Raw genomic sequence first — 16,560 nt, forward strand, 5'->3', positions numbered from 1 at the left:
GATCAGCTCTGTCTAAAGATATTCTGAATGTATCTACATGACATTATACCTTAGGATAGGAGGGGACATCCCTTCGGGGTATCAGCTTTTTGTTTTCATCCAGGAAACTGTATTTACAAGGGCAGTTGGTCCTGTGTAGAAAACAAAATCCAACACTCAGTATCTAAAGAAAACTTTTAAACTTTTCATTTAAACTCATAGGACACAATCAAAATGTTATTGGCTCTAAAGGTTAACTCCTGGAAAATTAATTTCCCCCTTTTCACAGCAAACAAACCAAACTGCTTTCCTCTGAATATCCCAAGAGATTTGTAAAGAAATGTAGCATTTGAAGATGTGTTTGCCAAACATGAAAGTGCATTTTAAGTCTTTTTTAGGAAAAAAACAACCCCAAAAGATATGCTGCAGGTGCAGGAACCTTTATTTATTTGAAGAAAACTTCTAAACATGCAGGTTACATTCAACAATCCTTATTCCCTACTTAGATGTATTTAGGATTATTATGCTAAAACATTTATTTCCTATGTGGGGCATACTTTATACTATCCAACACCTGTAAATATTAACTATGTGAGTTGAAATCCAATTCATACTTTTCAAGATGTGGAAATCTTTTCTCACACAATGTCAGTATCAGAAATATAATACTGAAGGATGTATACAAAGTGATGGCTCTTGATTAGAACTATGTACCAGTTTTTTAATTCATGAAAAAGGAACAACTGCAATCTTACAGAACCTTTCCTACTAAATAGGTAAACTATTCACACAAGACTGAATCTACCAAAATAGAAACAGAAAGTAGGAATAAGCATCTTGAAGATAAAGTTGTGTTATGCCCTTCCCAATTTTCTTAAGCTACCCTTCTCAAAGATGGATGAGAACATTGTCCCGTTGTAAAACAGAAGGAAGATTTAAATTGGTTTTTATTTGGGTTCCATCTTGCCTTTTTTCCTGTGGCAAAATACTTCAGTTTGATGTAACATATATGCCATGAATCACATTCAGCCATGGTGTAAAATAAAACCTAGTTCCATTTTTCTATTTCTTATTACAGTACAGTGGCATAATGATTGAGTTGCTAAACTAGGAGTAAGATACCTGAATTCAATCCACCCTTAGCTGCAGAAACTCATTAGGCGACTTTGGGTCAATCTCAGCTGCCAATATCGCTTACAGAATTATTGTGGAAAAAACTCTATGAGGGAATACTGTTTATACTGCATTGAGCTCCAGAATGAAAGGCCAGATAGAAATCAGATGAAAGACAGACAGACAGATAGAAATCCTGATTTTATTCAAAAGGTGAATAAACTCAATATCTAAATAAGTCTAAATATAAAGAATAGTAAGTAGTATAATAAAAACACTTGCAAAGCTAGTAAGAAAAGGGCATATTCGGTTTCTTCCTTGTACTCTGCCTCTCATGCTGCTATGAGGAAAAAAGTATACCACAAACAGCAACAGAAATTAAGTAATGCTGTGCACGTCTTTGGATGGTTGTTAAATTTGCTTGATAAATAGGAACTTCTTTTATCTCTCTGTTTAAATGTGCAGTAGCTGATATGGAGGATTTTACCACAGGACAATCTATTTCATTTGCAAACTAACCTCCTTTAATCCTCAGGTCAATTTGTATTCCTTGGTAGCTGATTACACAGCCATTTGCATCTCAATCATGTCCCATTGTCTGCAATGGAGTTTGCATTCTGACTCACTGGGATGAGAGAGAGAGAGAGAGAGAGAGAGAGACAGAGACAGAGAGAGAGAGAGAGAGAGAGATGCATTCTGACTCACTGGGATTCCAGAGAGAGAGAGAGAGAGAGAGAGAGAGAGAGAGAGAGAGAGAGAGACTCTGTATGAATGGATATGGCAGTGAGGCACTGTTGAAAGGACTAATTCTTTTCCATAGCTAAATATTGAGAATACTGCCAATAAGAGCCTGCTCTTTTCTACTTCCCACTGGCTTCCCATTTGCCATGAAGTTTCCTCTGCACTGTGAAGAAACAAACATCTCCTTCTCTTTCATCAAAAGAGGGGAAAAAAGAAGGGGAGCCCATTTATTCCCTATTTTTGTACAGTATGGCACAATCCTGATTGATTTCAGCAGTGTATTATCTCAGTAAATCCTTTTCTGAGTCAAAGGGAATTGGGAGACAAGGGCATGGCAAGTAGTCTGTTTAATTAGAAAAGGACACACTGCCCATAAATCCAGGAAGGAAGCACACTGGAAGTGAAATCTCCCTGGGCTGGGGAACTTCAAAAGGGCTGACAAAGCAGGGAGAGGTGGGTTTGGAGGACTTTATAGCGACTCACCGATGGAATGCAACTCACTACAGAAGTAGCATATTTCCTACAGTTGGAAGACCTGTAGGTCTGTTGTACACTTATTGATTATTTTGCTCTTCATCAGATCACTGAGAAATGTATAAATATGGGAAAGGAAATTTATTGTATATTTATTGATTCTGAAGAATTATACCATAGTAAACAGGCCTACATTATAGAATGTTTTGCATAAGCATTGGAGGAGGTTGAGTGAGAATCAAATGTCAACCCTTGTAACCATCCATGCTCTTGGTTTTAATCTTTTATTTGTTTAGTTGTTAATATTAATTTTCATGCTTTTAATATTTTTAGGTCTATGTTTTTATACTACTTTAAACCACCCAGAATCACTTGACATACTGAGAGGGACAGCATATATAAATTCAATAAATAAATAAATAAACAAACATGGAGTTGAAAACTGTGCATAAGAATAAATAGAAAGATTAGTAAATGGTCCAGCATTGTGTATGAAGTAAAACAATGAGATGCGATGTTTTTTGGTTCTTAAATAGATTTAGGGATAAGCATATAAAGAAAGTGGGTGTAAGTACTACAGAGGTCTGTGTATTAGAGATGTGAATGTATTTATGCTTTTGTAAGCAGATGGTGCTTTACTGATGATTGACAACACAAAAGATTTTACAGCAAATGTTATATAGATTGCACAATGCAACAAGAAGTATAGATCTTAAAATAATTGCATCAGAAATCGCCGTAACTATGTTTAACAGAGCAAATAGAAAATAAAATTTATACATAAATAGTAAAAATCAAGAGAAAGGAGATGGATTTTTGTATTTTGATAAAATATTGAAGATGGGAAAATGGATGGAGGAATTTTAATATATGCAAATGCTGGCAGAAAATGCTTGGAAGAAATGCTTCTGAAAAGACCTAAACATAGTTGTGTACAACAGCATGCTTGTGCCCATTTTGTTATTTGTAGATGTGTGTTGATATCTCAGGAAAAATGATAAAAAGATGAATGCAGTGAAAGATAGCTGTACTTAATAAACAGGAGGTAAAACAATAAGATTGTCAGGAATGAATGTATGTTAACAAATGTGGCCAGTGCAAAAGTAGTATATTTTGAGGTGAATAAATGAGGATGGAATTGCAAAACAAATATATATGAATGAAGACTGAATGGACCAAGTGGAAGGGGAAGAAGAAGAAATTTTGGTTTGATTGAGTTGATTAAAATTTTAAAAAGTTGTAAAAAGCTAAAAGCACAAACTGCAAAGTATAATTGTGATGTAGTGATGGGAGAAGCAAGGATGGTTTTGCAAGGATAAAATAGTATGGAGACATATAGTGGATGGTAATGACATACAGTATGCTATTTTTAGTTACCTTATGCTTCCTTTCCTGTTTCCTTTTTAGTGCCTTCAAATTCTTTTGCTTATTATTTTTTTTACTCCTCATTGGTGCATTACATAATATTGGTTATCCCAAATGGTAAATATCACTGCAGCAAAGTACCAAGTCATGCTGCTGCAGAAGCATGAAACTCTATAATATCCCTTTTCAGGACAAAGAGCGTATGCATGTCTATATGCACCCAGAATTGATCATTTTATGAAATGAATATGAATGATTCATAGCAATGATCTAAGTTTGGTCTGAAGAACCAGGCTCAGATGCTAATACAAAAGCTATGTGTTTAAACTGAGATGGCTGTGGATGCTACTGAACATAACAGGGATCCCCAACTGTGGACTGGTGCTAGTCTGTGGCATGCCAGCAACTGGACCGTGCAAACAAGCAAAGTCCCAACCGCGGGATGCAGTCAGCACGTACAACCGCAACCCCTCCAGTTCGTGGAAAAACGTCTCTCCATGGAACTGGTGCCCAAAAGGTTGAGGGCCACTGCTATATAATACAGCTTTTGAAGTTGCATCGAAGTGCAGTCTTTTCAGGAATGAAGTGTGTGTGCAAGACAGAGGGAAAATGTAGCTGATGTATTACAGTGGAAGGAAGAAACAACAATGAACATAACAGTGATCAGAAAAGTCTTTTTTGCAAGCTGGAAGTTATGAGTGTTGTCAAAGTGGAGTTTCATGGACAATGTAAAACCAGAAAAGGTACGCTATCATGTATCCCAGCAATGAACAAGAAGGAGAGAGCAAAGACAGAGTATTAAAAGGGTTAGCAAACAGGGGCTCTATGGGTTTGAATACTTGCTATTTTTTATGACCTAAGAAATATATTCCTACATGTGCTGAAAAATTAAATGTAATTCAAAGAAAATGCATGGAAAGAAACCTTGAAATACTATTGTGAAGTAGCCAGTAGATTTAGAACTGTGTCCTAGCTGAGTGGTTTAAGTTTTGTTAAAGATATTAAGGTTTAACTGCATTCTTAGAGTATATACATTTTCCAATAAGACAAATGGCAGTGAAGTGATGCAAGTAGAAAGAAAAGGTTTGGGGGGTAACAAAGAGGAAACCCTTAAAAGGTTTTGTTCAGAAGAACTCTACAAATATTGTCTTTACTGAATTGTAAAATTCTGTAAAAAGAAGCACAAATACTAATGGAAGAACAGTTAAATGTAGTACAGTCTCACCTCTTGACATATTTTTCCACAATTGACAATAGTGTAATTTAATATTTCCTTCACTTCTCCTCCCACGTGCCCCAGGTCATGATAGATAAATCAGTCTGCATTTGAGATGCAGGTACAAAACAATTTCTTGACTAAGATTCAGAATAATTCCCTATTCATCTCCTTCCACAACAGTTTTAAATGTCTGTTTAGCTGTTCATGTACTTGTTGTATGAGGAATGATGGCTATAGAAGAGCCTGATGTTTTTAAATTCATCAAGTCTGCCATCCCAAGCAATGGTTGCTTCTGCTGTTGTTTTAATTACAATTCCAAACCTCCTAATACATCAGATTAGTTGACTGGCTTCTTCCGCAAAAAGGAAATAACTCATTTGGGGAGTTAAAATATAACATGCACATTCTCTCACAGTGCAAGAGGAGTTGCTGTGCATATATTGTGATGTTTTCTCAGATTACATTTTGTATCGGAGCAGGTCTACTTCTTGTAAGCGAGTCTGTTACCAAACTAATGTTTTTCTTGGCAAAAGAATTTTTTGTTCTCTGCATAAAACCAAGGGCAGAAGTCTTTATTACCGGATGGCTTAATGGAGGGAAACCAAGATGTTAATCTTTCCAAGAGTTATTTTTCCAGTTACTCTTTAACTATTAGGTGGCCATATGTTCTTAAAAAAACTAATGAATCTTGACTTTTTATCCATGCCGATTTAAAAAACACAAAGAAGCTTCATAATTTGTGAATAATGACCATTGAAAATGAGATCTTATTTGGTTTATTAGATGGCAGACCTATGCACATTGACCCGGAAGTAAGCCCCACTCTTGACTTTAATTTTGCATGCTGCCCAGAGTCACCACTGAATAATGGGTAGCCATATAATTTACTTAAATAAATTTAAAAAACATGTTGGATTTTACCCATTTTTACTGATTCATTAGATTTATATCCCACCATTCTTCCCGAGCTCTAGGCAGCATTAATTTAATACTGATTTATTTACTGTATTTATATACAGTGAATGGCCAAGCTTACCTTGGGATTTCCATAGCTGAATGGAGACTTAACCCTGGCTCTCCATGTCCGAGACTAAACTGACCATCACACTCTATCCTGGGAATCTGTACATTGGCTTCTAAATAAATTTTGCCAATGCAGAAGTGGCCATTCAGAAGTGCCTTTCTTCACAAGCAGCAAAACACAAAGCTTACCTGGTATTCCTTGCAGCCATTTCGTCCCTCATCTTTTTTATGTCACTCTTACACTTTTCAATTTCCACTATTTTCAGTCCTTCCACTGTCAACAAAGTAAAACAATAGGAAGATTACCATAGAGAAGCCCGACGGATCTCATTGTGATAATTGAACAGAATTTCAAAAGCCACCAAACAGCATGCTGGTGATTCAGTAGCCCCTTAACCTGAAACCTGCTTCTCTACAGGCAGGTACTGCTAATAGAATCAATCATTCAACACTAAGAATAACATTAGAAGTAGCAGAAAAACAGCTACATTACTATTGTAAGCCACAGCAGCAACATCCAGCCATTCTTCAGCTTCCTTGGACCATTTCTTAGAATAGGAATAAATGAAAGTAGCAAGCTGTGACCCTACTATATTAATACAAAGCACTATATAGTGACAATACTTTGTTGGGCTTCCATTTAGCATCCTGTTAAATGGAAAAAATGGTTCCATGATAGCTCTTTATATAGAAGCACCAGCTGTGAGACTAAGCCTTGGATCAACTTTTTCTCAGCCTGGTGTCCTAACTAGCATATTAGGAAGATAGGCAGAAAGCAATTCCAACTGGTTCTTTTAAGCAGTGGAAAGGAGGAGGAGGAGGAGGAGGAGGAGGAGGAGGAGGAGGAGGAGGAGGAATGGATTATATCATTCAACATATGATGACAGATATGAAATGATTGCATGGAAAACTTCTAGCCAAAAAGCTGTAGTAGTAAATAGCATGTGCTGCTCATAACACCACTTAAGATTAAGAAAGAATATTCTTGGTACATTCTTGGTACAGAATCACTTTATGAGGCCCTTTTCCTGTACCGATCCTCCCATACAAACTTGCTGGAACTAACTTTGCACTGGCATTTTAATGTTTATGAACTGCTCAGCAATAAATTGTCAACCTGACTGGGACATTCATCACACCAGCATTGCATGTTTCCTGCTGGGCAGCACTGGCAACAAACCTCAGCAAGCAAGTGGAACAATCTTTATTTTTAGTAGTTTTCAGATACTTCAAGTTCAGTCTCTACAGATAGGCATGGCTTGTTCTCACTTATCAATGGCCACTCATGTGTCTCAGGGACATATGTGAACTAGACACTTCAGATTTTCACTTGGGGATAAACAGGATGTGAGCATACACTGAATTAAAACTCACCAGTAGTAATTTGAACTGAAACATTTGTGTTTCAGGTTCACCATATGGAAATACTAGCGGCTCCAAATTTCATTTGTGCAAAAACATACTGAAAACTCATAAAGAAAAACAGTTAATTGAAATCACTGAAGCTCTTTAAGACAGAAAGTTTCAGTCCTTTGGGCTCATTCTATATTTGTCTGTTTCAGTAATAATTTTAATGAAATATTCATTCATTCCTGAATTCCATTTCATATTCTGTTTTTCTGCCACACTATTTGCATATGAATTTGAGTCATTAAAGGAAAAATCCTCCCATCAGAACCTTGTTTTTCACCGAATTCTGATAGTTTTGTTTTTACAAGGCAGTAATTCGCAGACACAAACCTTTATTACATGTAGATTGTGAAAATGATAAAAAATTTCCATTACTCAAAATTATCATTTTGAAGTATTATAATAGTTGATTTTTTGATGGCACATAATCAATCAAAAGTGTTGATTACATAAGGGTCTTAACAAGGAGGCTATTAGATACATGTGAATTTGTTATACCACTTCTTTCTTAGTTTTAAAAAATGTATGTCAAGTGCAGGAAATCAGGAGTCCAGATAGTTCAAATAAATATATAGGTTTATTGTATGCCAAATCTGAACTACTGTCAAAGCAAATTGGTGGAGATAAGAATCAATGGAATTCAAGGTGGGCTGGACTTAGATCTCTTATGGGTGCGAAAGGACTCAAGATAGATGACATATTTGACCCTTTCCTTGGGCTCAACCTAGTCATCTCCCTCAATATACTTTCTACCTCCTACCCAAAGAACTATATTTTAAATATTCCTAATTTTGCACTTCTAGGATCCAAGGTAAAGATTTTCTTACAACTTTGGAATATTGCAGACTTCCTTCTCAGCAAATCTGCCACTAAATTTAGACAGTACTCAGAACACCTTTGAACATGGCCTTCATTTTGCTTTTCAGAGAAAGAATCACAATTAAAGGATCTTATCTAGAACTGCAGCAGACTTCTCAGGTTATTGAGAAGAATATAAACTTACTGTACATGATTAAAGATTTTATATTAACTTTCTGTACAAATGACGTAAGATGAGAATGAAGAATTTTAGACTTGAATGGCTGCTTTTCCCCCTTCTCTTTCTCCAATACTGTACTATACCCTGCCCAAAAGAAGGCACAAGGTACTGTATGTTCACAAAAAGATTAAAATCTCACATGGACGCAAATTTATTCTAGGCTTCAGCTTGTTAGAAAAAATCTCAAGCTTGGTTTTGAAGAACAGTTGCATAATATGCGCCCTGGTGCTTTGGGCTGCCCAGCTTTCAAATGCCATCTCACAATATCGATTCTCTATCCAATTCCCAGTCCAAGCAAATCTGAAGGCCAAGCAACGGGTGGAAACTAAGCAAGGAGAGAAGCAATCTAGAACTAAGGAGAAACTTTCTGACAGTTAGCACAATTAACCAGTGGAACAACCTGCCTCCAGAAGCAGTGAATGCTCCAACACTGGAGGTTTTAAAGAAGAGACTGGACAGCCATTTGTCCGAAATGGTATAGGGTTTCCTGCCTGAGCAGGGGATTGGACTAGATGACCTCCAAGGTCCCTTCCAACTTTACTACTACTACTACTACTACTACTACTACTATTATTATTATTATTATTATTAAATATTTCAGAGAAACTAAATGGATGTGGCTGCCCAAGATGATATTGCATCACATTCCTTGAAATGCTTGGCTCAACCCAAATTAGCCTCCCAGTTAGAAAAATATTTAACAATTTATATGCCTCAACATCAAAGAGGTTTTTTTTCTAAAGCTCATTTTGAACAATCTGATTTCATTATAAGATCTGAGAGATTTTATGGAACTCCATTTGGAGGAAGATTGTGTATCTGTGATGCACCAGCAGTTAAAGACATTGCACATATCCTCATTGATTGCAAACTGTATTCTGCAAAAAGGACTGGTTATTTAGAGTATTTAAAAACAACAAAAATATTGGGGCACCCAGGAGCAACTATGTTACTTTCTGCAGGGAATGAATCTGCATATCACTAATAAGGCCACAGTCTGTATATCAAAGGCCATTTTGAAGAGGACAGCTTGTTTAGATCTGACTGGGGTTAACTATAGTGTGTCAATTTATCAGGAATATATCCTACTATTTTTTTTTTTGTATTTACTGGTATACATTTTATATATTTAATATGGACAGATGATTAAACCAATAAAATTTCTATTCTGTTGTACTAGTAGAAAAAAAGAACTCACGTTCCATTCTCTTCTCCAGCATTGCCAGTTGATTAAATACTTCAGTTTTCAGTTCATCAATTTTAAATACCCTGGAGAGGAAATAACAACAGTCCCAAACTTAAGTAAGAAGGTATGCGTGAAAAACATAATATCTGTTGATGGGAAAATAAATACTGAAAGGCAATATCTGAATGCACTGAAAGATACTTCAAAATAAAACTACTAAAGGTGTCCAGTTACTATCTATTTCCCAGCTAAAGATCAGCTTTTGATATGAAAATCTTACATTCAACCTATGGATCCCCTCCTGTCCATAAAGGTTCCCCATTTAATTCAGATTAGAAGGAAAGATAAGGCTCCTTCATGAGTGACATGTAAAACAATTCTTCTCTGAAATAAATGGAGGAATCAGTATACATGTTAGGAGTGCTTTATTTGCTACATGTAAATATAAACTTATAGTGATATACAGTTTTACACTTCTAGAATGGGCAACTGCATATCCATGTTTATTCAAATATAATAAACTGGCCATGATTTGGGCTAATTTTAATTTTATGAAATTGATTCAAGTTAAATGTATATTTTTCCTAAAACTTCATCTATAATGAAGATAATTCTCTTTTCTTTTTCAATATGAAGAAAGTGTATACATTGCAACAAGGGGAATGTTTCCTTAGCACTGGATTTAAAGTGGCTTCATTTCAATCATGGATGCATATTTTTGTAGCCTTCAATGAATAAATCTTATCCATTTTCCCCACTCCAGACTACACTGTTTGAGAACTGCAAGGAAGGAAGGAAGGATGTACAATAGGGCTCTTCAGCACAGCACCATTTCTATTCCTAAACCACCAAAGCATTTTGAAACAAATCTTACGGTATTTTTTAATCTTGCTAGATTTCGAATAACAAGTAGACCAATGTAAAAATTGCCATTCAGTCAGTGCCCTCTCTTCCAAGTTATGGTAGCTCCTAGAGTAAGAAAACTCCCCTCACTTCTGTCTCACCTAGAAAGCTAAAATACCACTCTGCTAGCCCTCTCCTCCATGTTTCCAATATATGTTACTGGCATTTCTATATTAATTTGTATTCTACTTGTTATATATAAGCTCAAGGTGGCACAGATCATACTCTGTCCTGTTATTTGCCCTACAACAACCACCCTGTGGGATTGCTTAGGCGAGGGTGACTTGCCCAGAATCATCCAGTAAGCTTATGCAGCTGTAGATGGATGAGAGTCTGGGCCTCCCCATTTCTAGTTCTGCACCTTTACCACTACAGCACACTAGCTTTTGTTGTTCAGTTCAAAAAATCTGACCTGTTGGTTTGAGGGGAAAGTTTTGTGGCTATCCAAATACCTCCTTTTTGCATATGACTGAAAACCAAGATGATGGTCTCACATAAGTTCTAGCTAACAGCCAGGGATTTTCCCACTAGGTACAGCCATGGTAGGGTAGGGCCTCAAATTGTACAGTTAAGTGGTGGCTCCCTGAAACCAGATGTTGGAATGTGAGTGAGAGGGGGCAAGTATCCAGGGATACTCTTTACACAAGCAAAGAAAGTAGAGCTGTGCAGGAATTTAGAAACTGACTGGAAGATCAGGTTTGCTGATTTGTTTGCCTATGAAATTGACTAGAGAAGCACCAAGTTCAAGTGAGGACAGGCAAGGTGAGGTAAAAGTTTCTGCAATTCTGAAAATGGCCTTGCCTCCAAGTTCCGTGGCGCTCCAGGCTTGCAAGTTACACACTGAAATTGCAAATCAGCCCCAGGGCAGGAGTCCTCTGTGGAAGCTCCATAGTTTTAAAATTATTGTATAGAAAAAGGGTTACCTTGAAAGTTGTTCAACCACTTGCTCCAGCAAATTCTGAAACAATTGTTCTTTCTCTATTAGAAATAAAATATAAAATTATAAGAAAGTTGATAATCATGAAAAAAGAAACCAGTTATATCCCACAATAGACTCTGACAAATAATGTCTTTTGAAAAAATTACAAGCTTTGTCATCCTAACTGTTTGTAAAATAGAAGAGATTAAAAATATATTACTCCAGTATTCCTTTTGTCCTGAGAACTAGAACTATGGATTTTGTACTGTCCTATTCATATCAGGAACTCACTAGGCCCCAAGAAGCCACTGAATAGACTGGCAACTCCTTTCAGAGATGAGAGACTCAGTTTTAGTTTCAGATTCCCCCTCCCCTCCCTTGTGACAAGGGAATTTTGCATGGCTGGAACATGGGAATGTCTATTCCATGGAATCTGAAGTTCTCTTGATGCTTAAGTAGGCACACTCTTGCACTGGAGTACATCCATTTTGTCTCAACTTTTTCAGAACTCGCTACAACAAAAATGCCAAAAGAAACAGAGGAAAATACAAAGCCAAAGCATTTTGCTCACTGCTCTCCTCTGGTGGGTAAATATATAATCTCCATGTATGTTTACTCACAAAGACCTTCAAAATAATAGCATGGAAAGGCCTTTTGTAGGTAGCTGTGGCCTCTCTGTGCGGGATGCCTGCATAAGGAGGCTCACTTGATGCCTAGTTTTTGATATTGCTTTATTACCAAATGCCTTAATTATATTCTCACATCTGAGACACAGTAGTTACATATTAGGGCCACTTCTAATATTGATTTATTGCATCTTTCAGACAGGTTTTATTTATCTTCCCCTTCTGATGTTGCCTGAAGTACCCTATTGCACTGCCAGTTCTGTTAATTCTCAATTTTCCCAACCAAGTCACATTCATATATACTCCATAGTATGGAAATATTTTGCAATTACCTTCTGGGATGCATCTCCAACTCCTAGTTTAGCTACAATTCTGACATTTTCCTAGCAGTTTTCTCATCATGCCTGACCATGTTTACTTTTTCAAGATCAGTCAAGATTCCTTGACTGAGTTAGTCAAGCTAGTCCTTGAGTTACGACCACAATTGAGCTCCAAATTTATGTTGTTAAGTGAGACATTTGTTAAGTGAGTTTTGCCCCATTTTACAACTTTTCTTGCTGTAAGTTGTTAAGTGACACATAGAAGTTCTTAAATTAGTAATGCAGTTGTTAAGTGAATCTGGCTTCTCCATTGACTTTGCTTCTCAGAAGGCTGCAAAAGATGATCATATGACCCCTGGGACACTGCAATGGTCATAAATACGAGTCAGTTGCCAAGGATCTGAATTTTGATCATGTGACCATGAGGATGCTCCAAAAGTCATAAGTGTGAAAAACAGTTTTTCCAGTGCTATTGTAATTTGAATGGTCACTAAATGAACTCTTGTAAGTCAAGGACTACCTATACATGCTCCCACCTGCTATGTAATGCTAAATAAGGTCCAGAATAATTGTCACAATGCCAATTCTACATTTTTACTCCAAGTACTGTGTTCTAAACCTCTTGTGTTGCTTATTTCTTCATCTAGCTCTCTCAAAACTATATTTTCATCATCAGATTATTTTCAAAGCCAACAACTTTTCATAATGCTTCTTTTCCACTTTTTCTCTGCTTTAAGCCTGCATTTGTTCCTTTTAGCAAAAGCATTGTATTTCACTTGGATTTGGTATCTTTAATAAATAATATTATTCATAGAGTATAAACTGCTATTTCATGGCTATTTATTAGTGAAATGACAGAACTGATTTTTACTAGTCATTTAACTCTTTTTTTCATAGAACTAAAACTAAACTTGGAACAAGTTGTTACATCTTTATATATAGCCTGAATTCAATGTAGCATAATACCCACAAACAATCATAAATACCATGAAAATTATAGCTCTTAATAGTTCTCCTATGTATGGGAACTAGTTTAATTTGCTCAAAGTCCTTACATCTGAATAACCAGCTCATTGGTGTTTTGGGGAACTCAGTTACACCAATATAATTGAGCTGGTTACAGGGCCTGGAGACTAAAACATATGAAGAATGGTAGCAAGAATTAGGTAGTCTAGAGAAAAGAAGGACTGGGATTGACATGATAGCACTGTTCCAGTATTTGGGGGGCTGCCACAAAGAAGAGGGGGGTCAACTTATTTTCCAAAGCACCAGAAGGCAAGATGAAGAAACAATGGATGGAAACTGATCAAGGAGAGAAGCAACCTGCAATTAAGAAGAAACTTCCTATCAGTGAGGACAATGAAGAAGTGGAACAGCTTTCTCTCAGAAATTGTGGGTGCTCCATCACTGGAGGTTTATAAGAAGAAACTGGACAACCACTTGTCTGGAATGGTATAGGTCTCCTGCTTGAGCAGGGAGTTGGACTAGAAGACTTCCTTTCCAACTCTGTTCTGTTATTAATTATTTCGGATGGATATACAATGACCCTCTAATAAGTCTGGAGAAAAATCTGTTGCAATGTTCCAGGATGCTGATATTCTCCAGTTTGCCCAATATAATTATGCCCACATTGGCAATTTATTGTATACATTCCCTCAGTCTGATTTTAAGTTTGGAAAATATAATTGTATTAGCGCAGTGTTTCTCAACCTTGACAACTTTAAGATGGGTGGACTTCAACTCCCAGAATTCCCCAGCCAGTATTTGCTGGCTGGGGAATTCTGGGAGTTGAAGTCCACCCATCTTAAAGTTGTCAAAGTTGAGAAACACTGTATTAGAGGTTAGCAGTCATTCTGTCTTGTCTAGCACTCCAAATCTGACACTGATTTTTTTTCCCACCACGGGCAGCATCGTTTAATAACCCATTTCTTGATGGGGTATAGACTCTGTTCTTGTTACAAAAACAGTACATCAGTCAACCAAGTTATTCTCCTAGGCAGAATTTACTGCCTAGTGAGGGAATCTGTTCTGTTCCTGTACATCATCAGAAGAAAGAGTTATTTCTTCTAAAATGTATTGATTCTTCCTCTTACATCTCATTTTGTAGAATCTACTGGAAATCATACGCTAAAACTGATACAGAAGAGTGCTTCCATATTTGATGTTGCATCGGGCCTTCTCATTCCTTAAACAATCCTGAAAATAATATTTCATCTATTTATCTTTATGTGACAGAATTTGCAAGGAACACAATCAAGCCCAATGCAACTGTCACTGTTCAGGTTTTTGAAGTTATTGCCACAATATTCAAACGCACAGATTTTGCTGGTAGTGTTAAAAGTTTCCAGTACAGCTATTTTTTGGGTGATTATCTTAAAAGGTTATATGGCTAAGAGTGTCTGATGCAGCATTTTAACATACATAAAACCTTTAAAAGATGTATATATATTGAGATAGAATGAGGATATTTGGAGATGGTTACGAGAAACCAGTTGAAGTGCTGCTTTTTTAAAAAATAGTTTTATGACTTATGTTTTATACTTAATTTTATTGTTGTGAACTGCCCAGAGGTGTTTAAGATGAGTGGTTATACAAATATTTTAAATAAACAAACAAACAAAATAAATTTATTGAAATCTGCCAAAAAGACAATCTGGCCCTATATATCTACCCAGCATTAGCTGGGACTACAGAAAATCCAGGTTTATTCCTAAAGTGGAGAAAAGCAGTATACTAGATTTCTGATATACAAAAGTTCAGGCTATTTCTGAACCTCTACAGTAATACAAATTGATCTTTATTTAACTGTTGCATGTGGAAGTGATATTTCAGAATATTTTGCACATTTTCTTATTCATCAGGGTTTGAGGAATCAAGAAAAGTCACAGATCAAAGGTGTTAATAAACTGTCTCCAATAGTGGCTTGCCAGATGATCTGGGAAACTTAACAGAAACTGCTGAAGCCAATTATTTAGTAGTAAAAATAAATCTATGGTTTCTACATAACTTGAGGGAATGTTTGTTCACAGATGAATAAACATTCCCTCAAGTTAAACTCGCTTCCTGGTGATTTAATAGAGACATCCATGATTTGCCACTGTCATTTTAAATGATGTTCCTTCCACTTTCCTAATCTAGCCTACAGCTCTGAGATTCCAATTTTCTTTTCTTTTCTTTTCTTTAAAGAAAATGTTGCATGTGCTATAAAACAATTCAATCTGTAATGTTAACAGCCACAATGCATGAACTTAATGTAAAGACAAAATTAAATGTGTGTGCATGTGTGTGCATGTGAGCATTGCTTTTAAACACTAGGATTTGAATACAAAGTCCTTATATAAAGATAAAATTAATAGCCATTTATCTATGTATTTCATAAATACATGTATTTTAGAATTTCTGCAAGTTGGGAACCCTTAAAACATAATACTTCAGATTAATCAAATTATGGATCAGTACCGATATACACAAATTATCTTTAGCAACGCATTTTCCATGAAAAGTTACTATTTTAAATAACTGTAATATTTAGACCTACTCTCACGAAGCAAGAAATACTATTATGCAGAAATTGTTGAAATCAATAAATAACTAAATGTTTATGTGAGGAGTTAAACTCATTGATTATGTACTTTAAAGCATGTGTTCATTCAAACTCATTTTCTGATATATAGTGTATATATAAAATATAATACATTATTATCTTTCCAAGTTAGCATTTTTGCAAAGATTCATCTGTGATGATGAATGTGAATAATCATAGAAAGGTTTAAGCTAAAGCAAAGCTTCTGAATAGATTCATCCTGTGCAAGAGATTGGTTAGTTACTGTATTTCAATAAAGCAAAACAAAATAATAAACAGCAAGGTTAGCTCAAGCAAATTTCATCTATTCAAAAAGAAAGCAGTTCCCTACTTTTGTCAGCAATCCAAGAACTGAACCAGGAGAAGAAGTGCTTTTAATTAAAAGTAGCATAAAAGATTTCTTTCTGCTTACCATCCACCGACACAGAACGATATAAAAGGCCAAACCAAGAATAAATTGTATCCCACATTCACTGCTTTTCAGTATTTGGCACTGCCTGAAGCTTACATGAGCATGACCAAGTCCTATAAAAACAATCCAGTTTAAAAAAAAAGGGGGGGGGAATCCCTGCCCTAGATATTGTACTTTCTGTCCCTCTCATTTTCTAAATTTACGTGCAAAGCTTAAAGTTATTTACCCACAAGGTACATGCATTGAAT

At 36.1% G+C, this 16,560-nt stretch overlaps 1 protein-coding gene across 8 annotated transcripts in view; it reads right to left on the bottom strand.

Moving 5' to 3' along the window:
• PDE9A (phosphodiesterase 9A) overlaps nucleotides 1-16,560 on the bottom strand; it is a 79,839-nt gene that overhangs the window by 30,663 nt on the left and 32,616 nt on the right. For 4 of the 8 annotated variants that reach the window (XM_039368901.1, XM_039368893.1, XM_039368875.1 and 1 more), the window contains 4 exons: nucleotides 11,376-11,430; nucleotides 9,562-9,632; nucleotides 6,104-6,188; nucleotides 50-131 (listed from right to left, as the gene is read on the bottom strand). In XM_039368901.1, the coding sequence (XP_039224835.1) occupies nucleotides 50-131; nucleotides 6,104-6,188; nucleotides 9,562-9,632; nucleotides 11,376-11,430 (293 nt within the window). Of the gene's footprint in view, nucleotides 1-49; nucleotides 132-6,103; nucleotides 6,189-6,407; nucleotides 6,658-9,561; nucleotides 9,633-11,375; nucleotides 11,431-16,312; nucleotides 16,537-16,560 lie in introns of those variants that run through there. The other 4 variants (XM_039368866.1, XM_039368848.1, XM_039368845.1 and 1 more) reach the window with 3 other exon arrangements.

Source organism: Crotalus tigris, unplaced genomic scaffold (assembly GCF_016545835.1).
Source record: "Crotalus tigris isolate CLP2741 ecotype Arizona unplaced genomic scaffold, ASM1654583v1 scf7180000017601.7605149639:7615979, whole genome shotgun sequence".
NCBI lineage: Eukaryota > Metazoa > Chordata > Lepidosauria > Squamata > Viperidae > Crotalus > Crotalus tigris.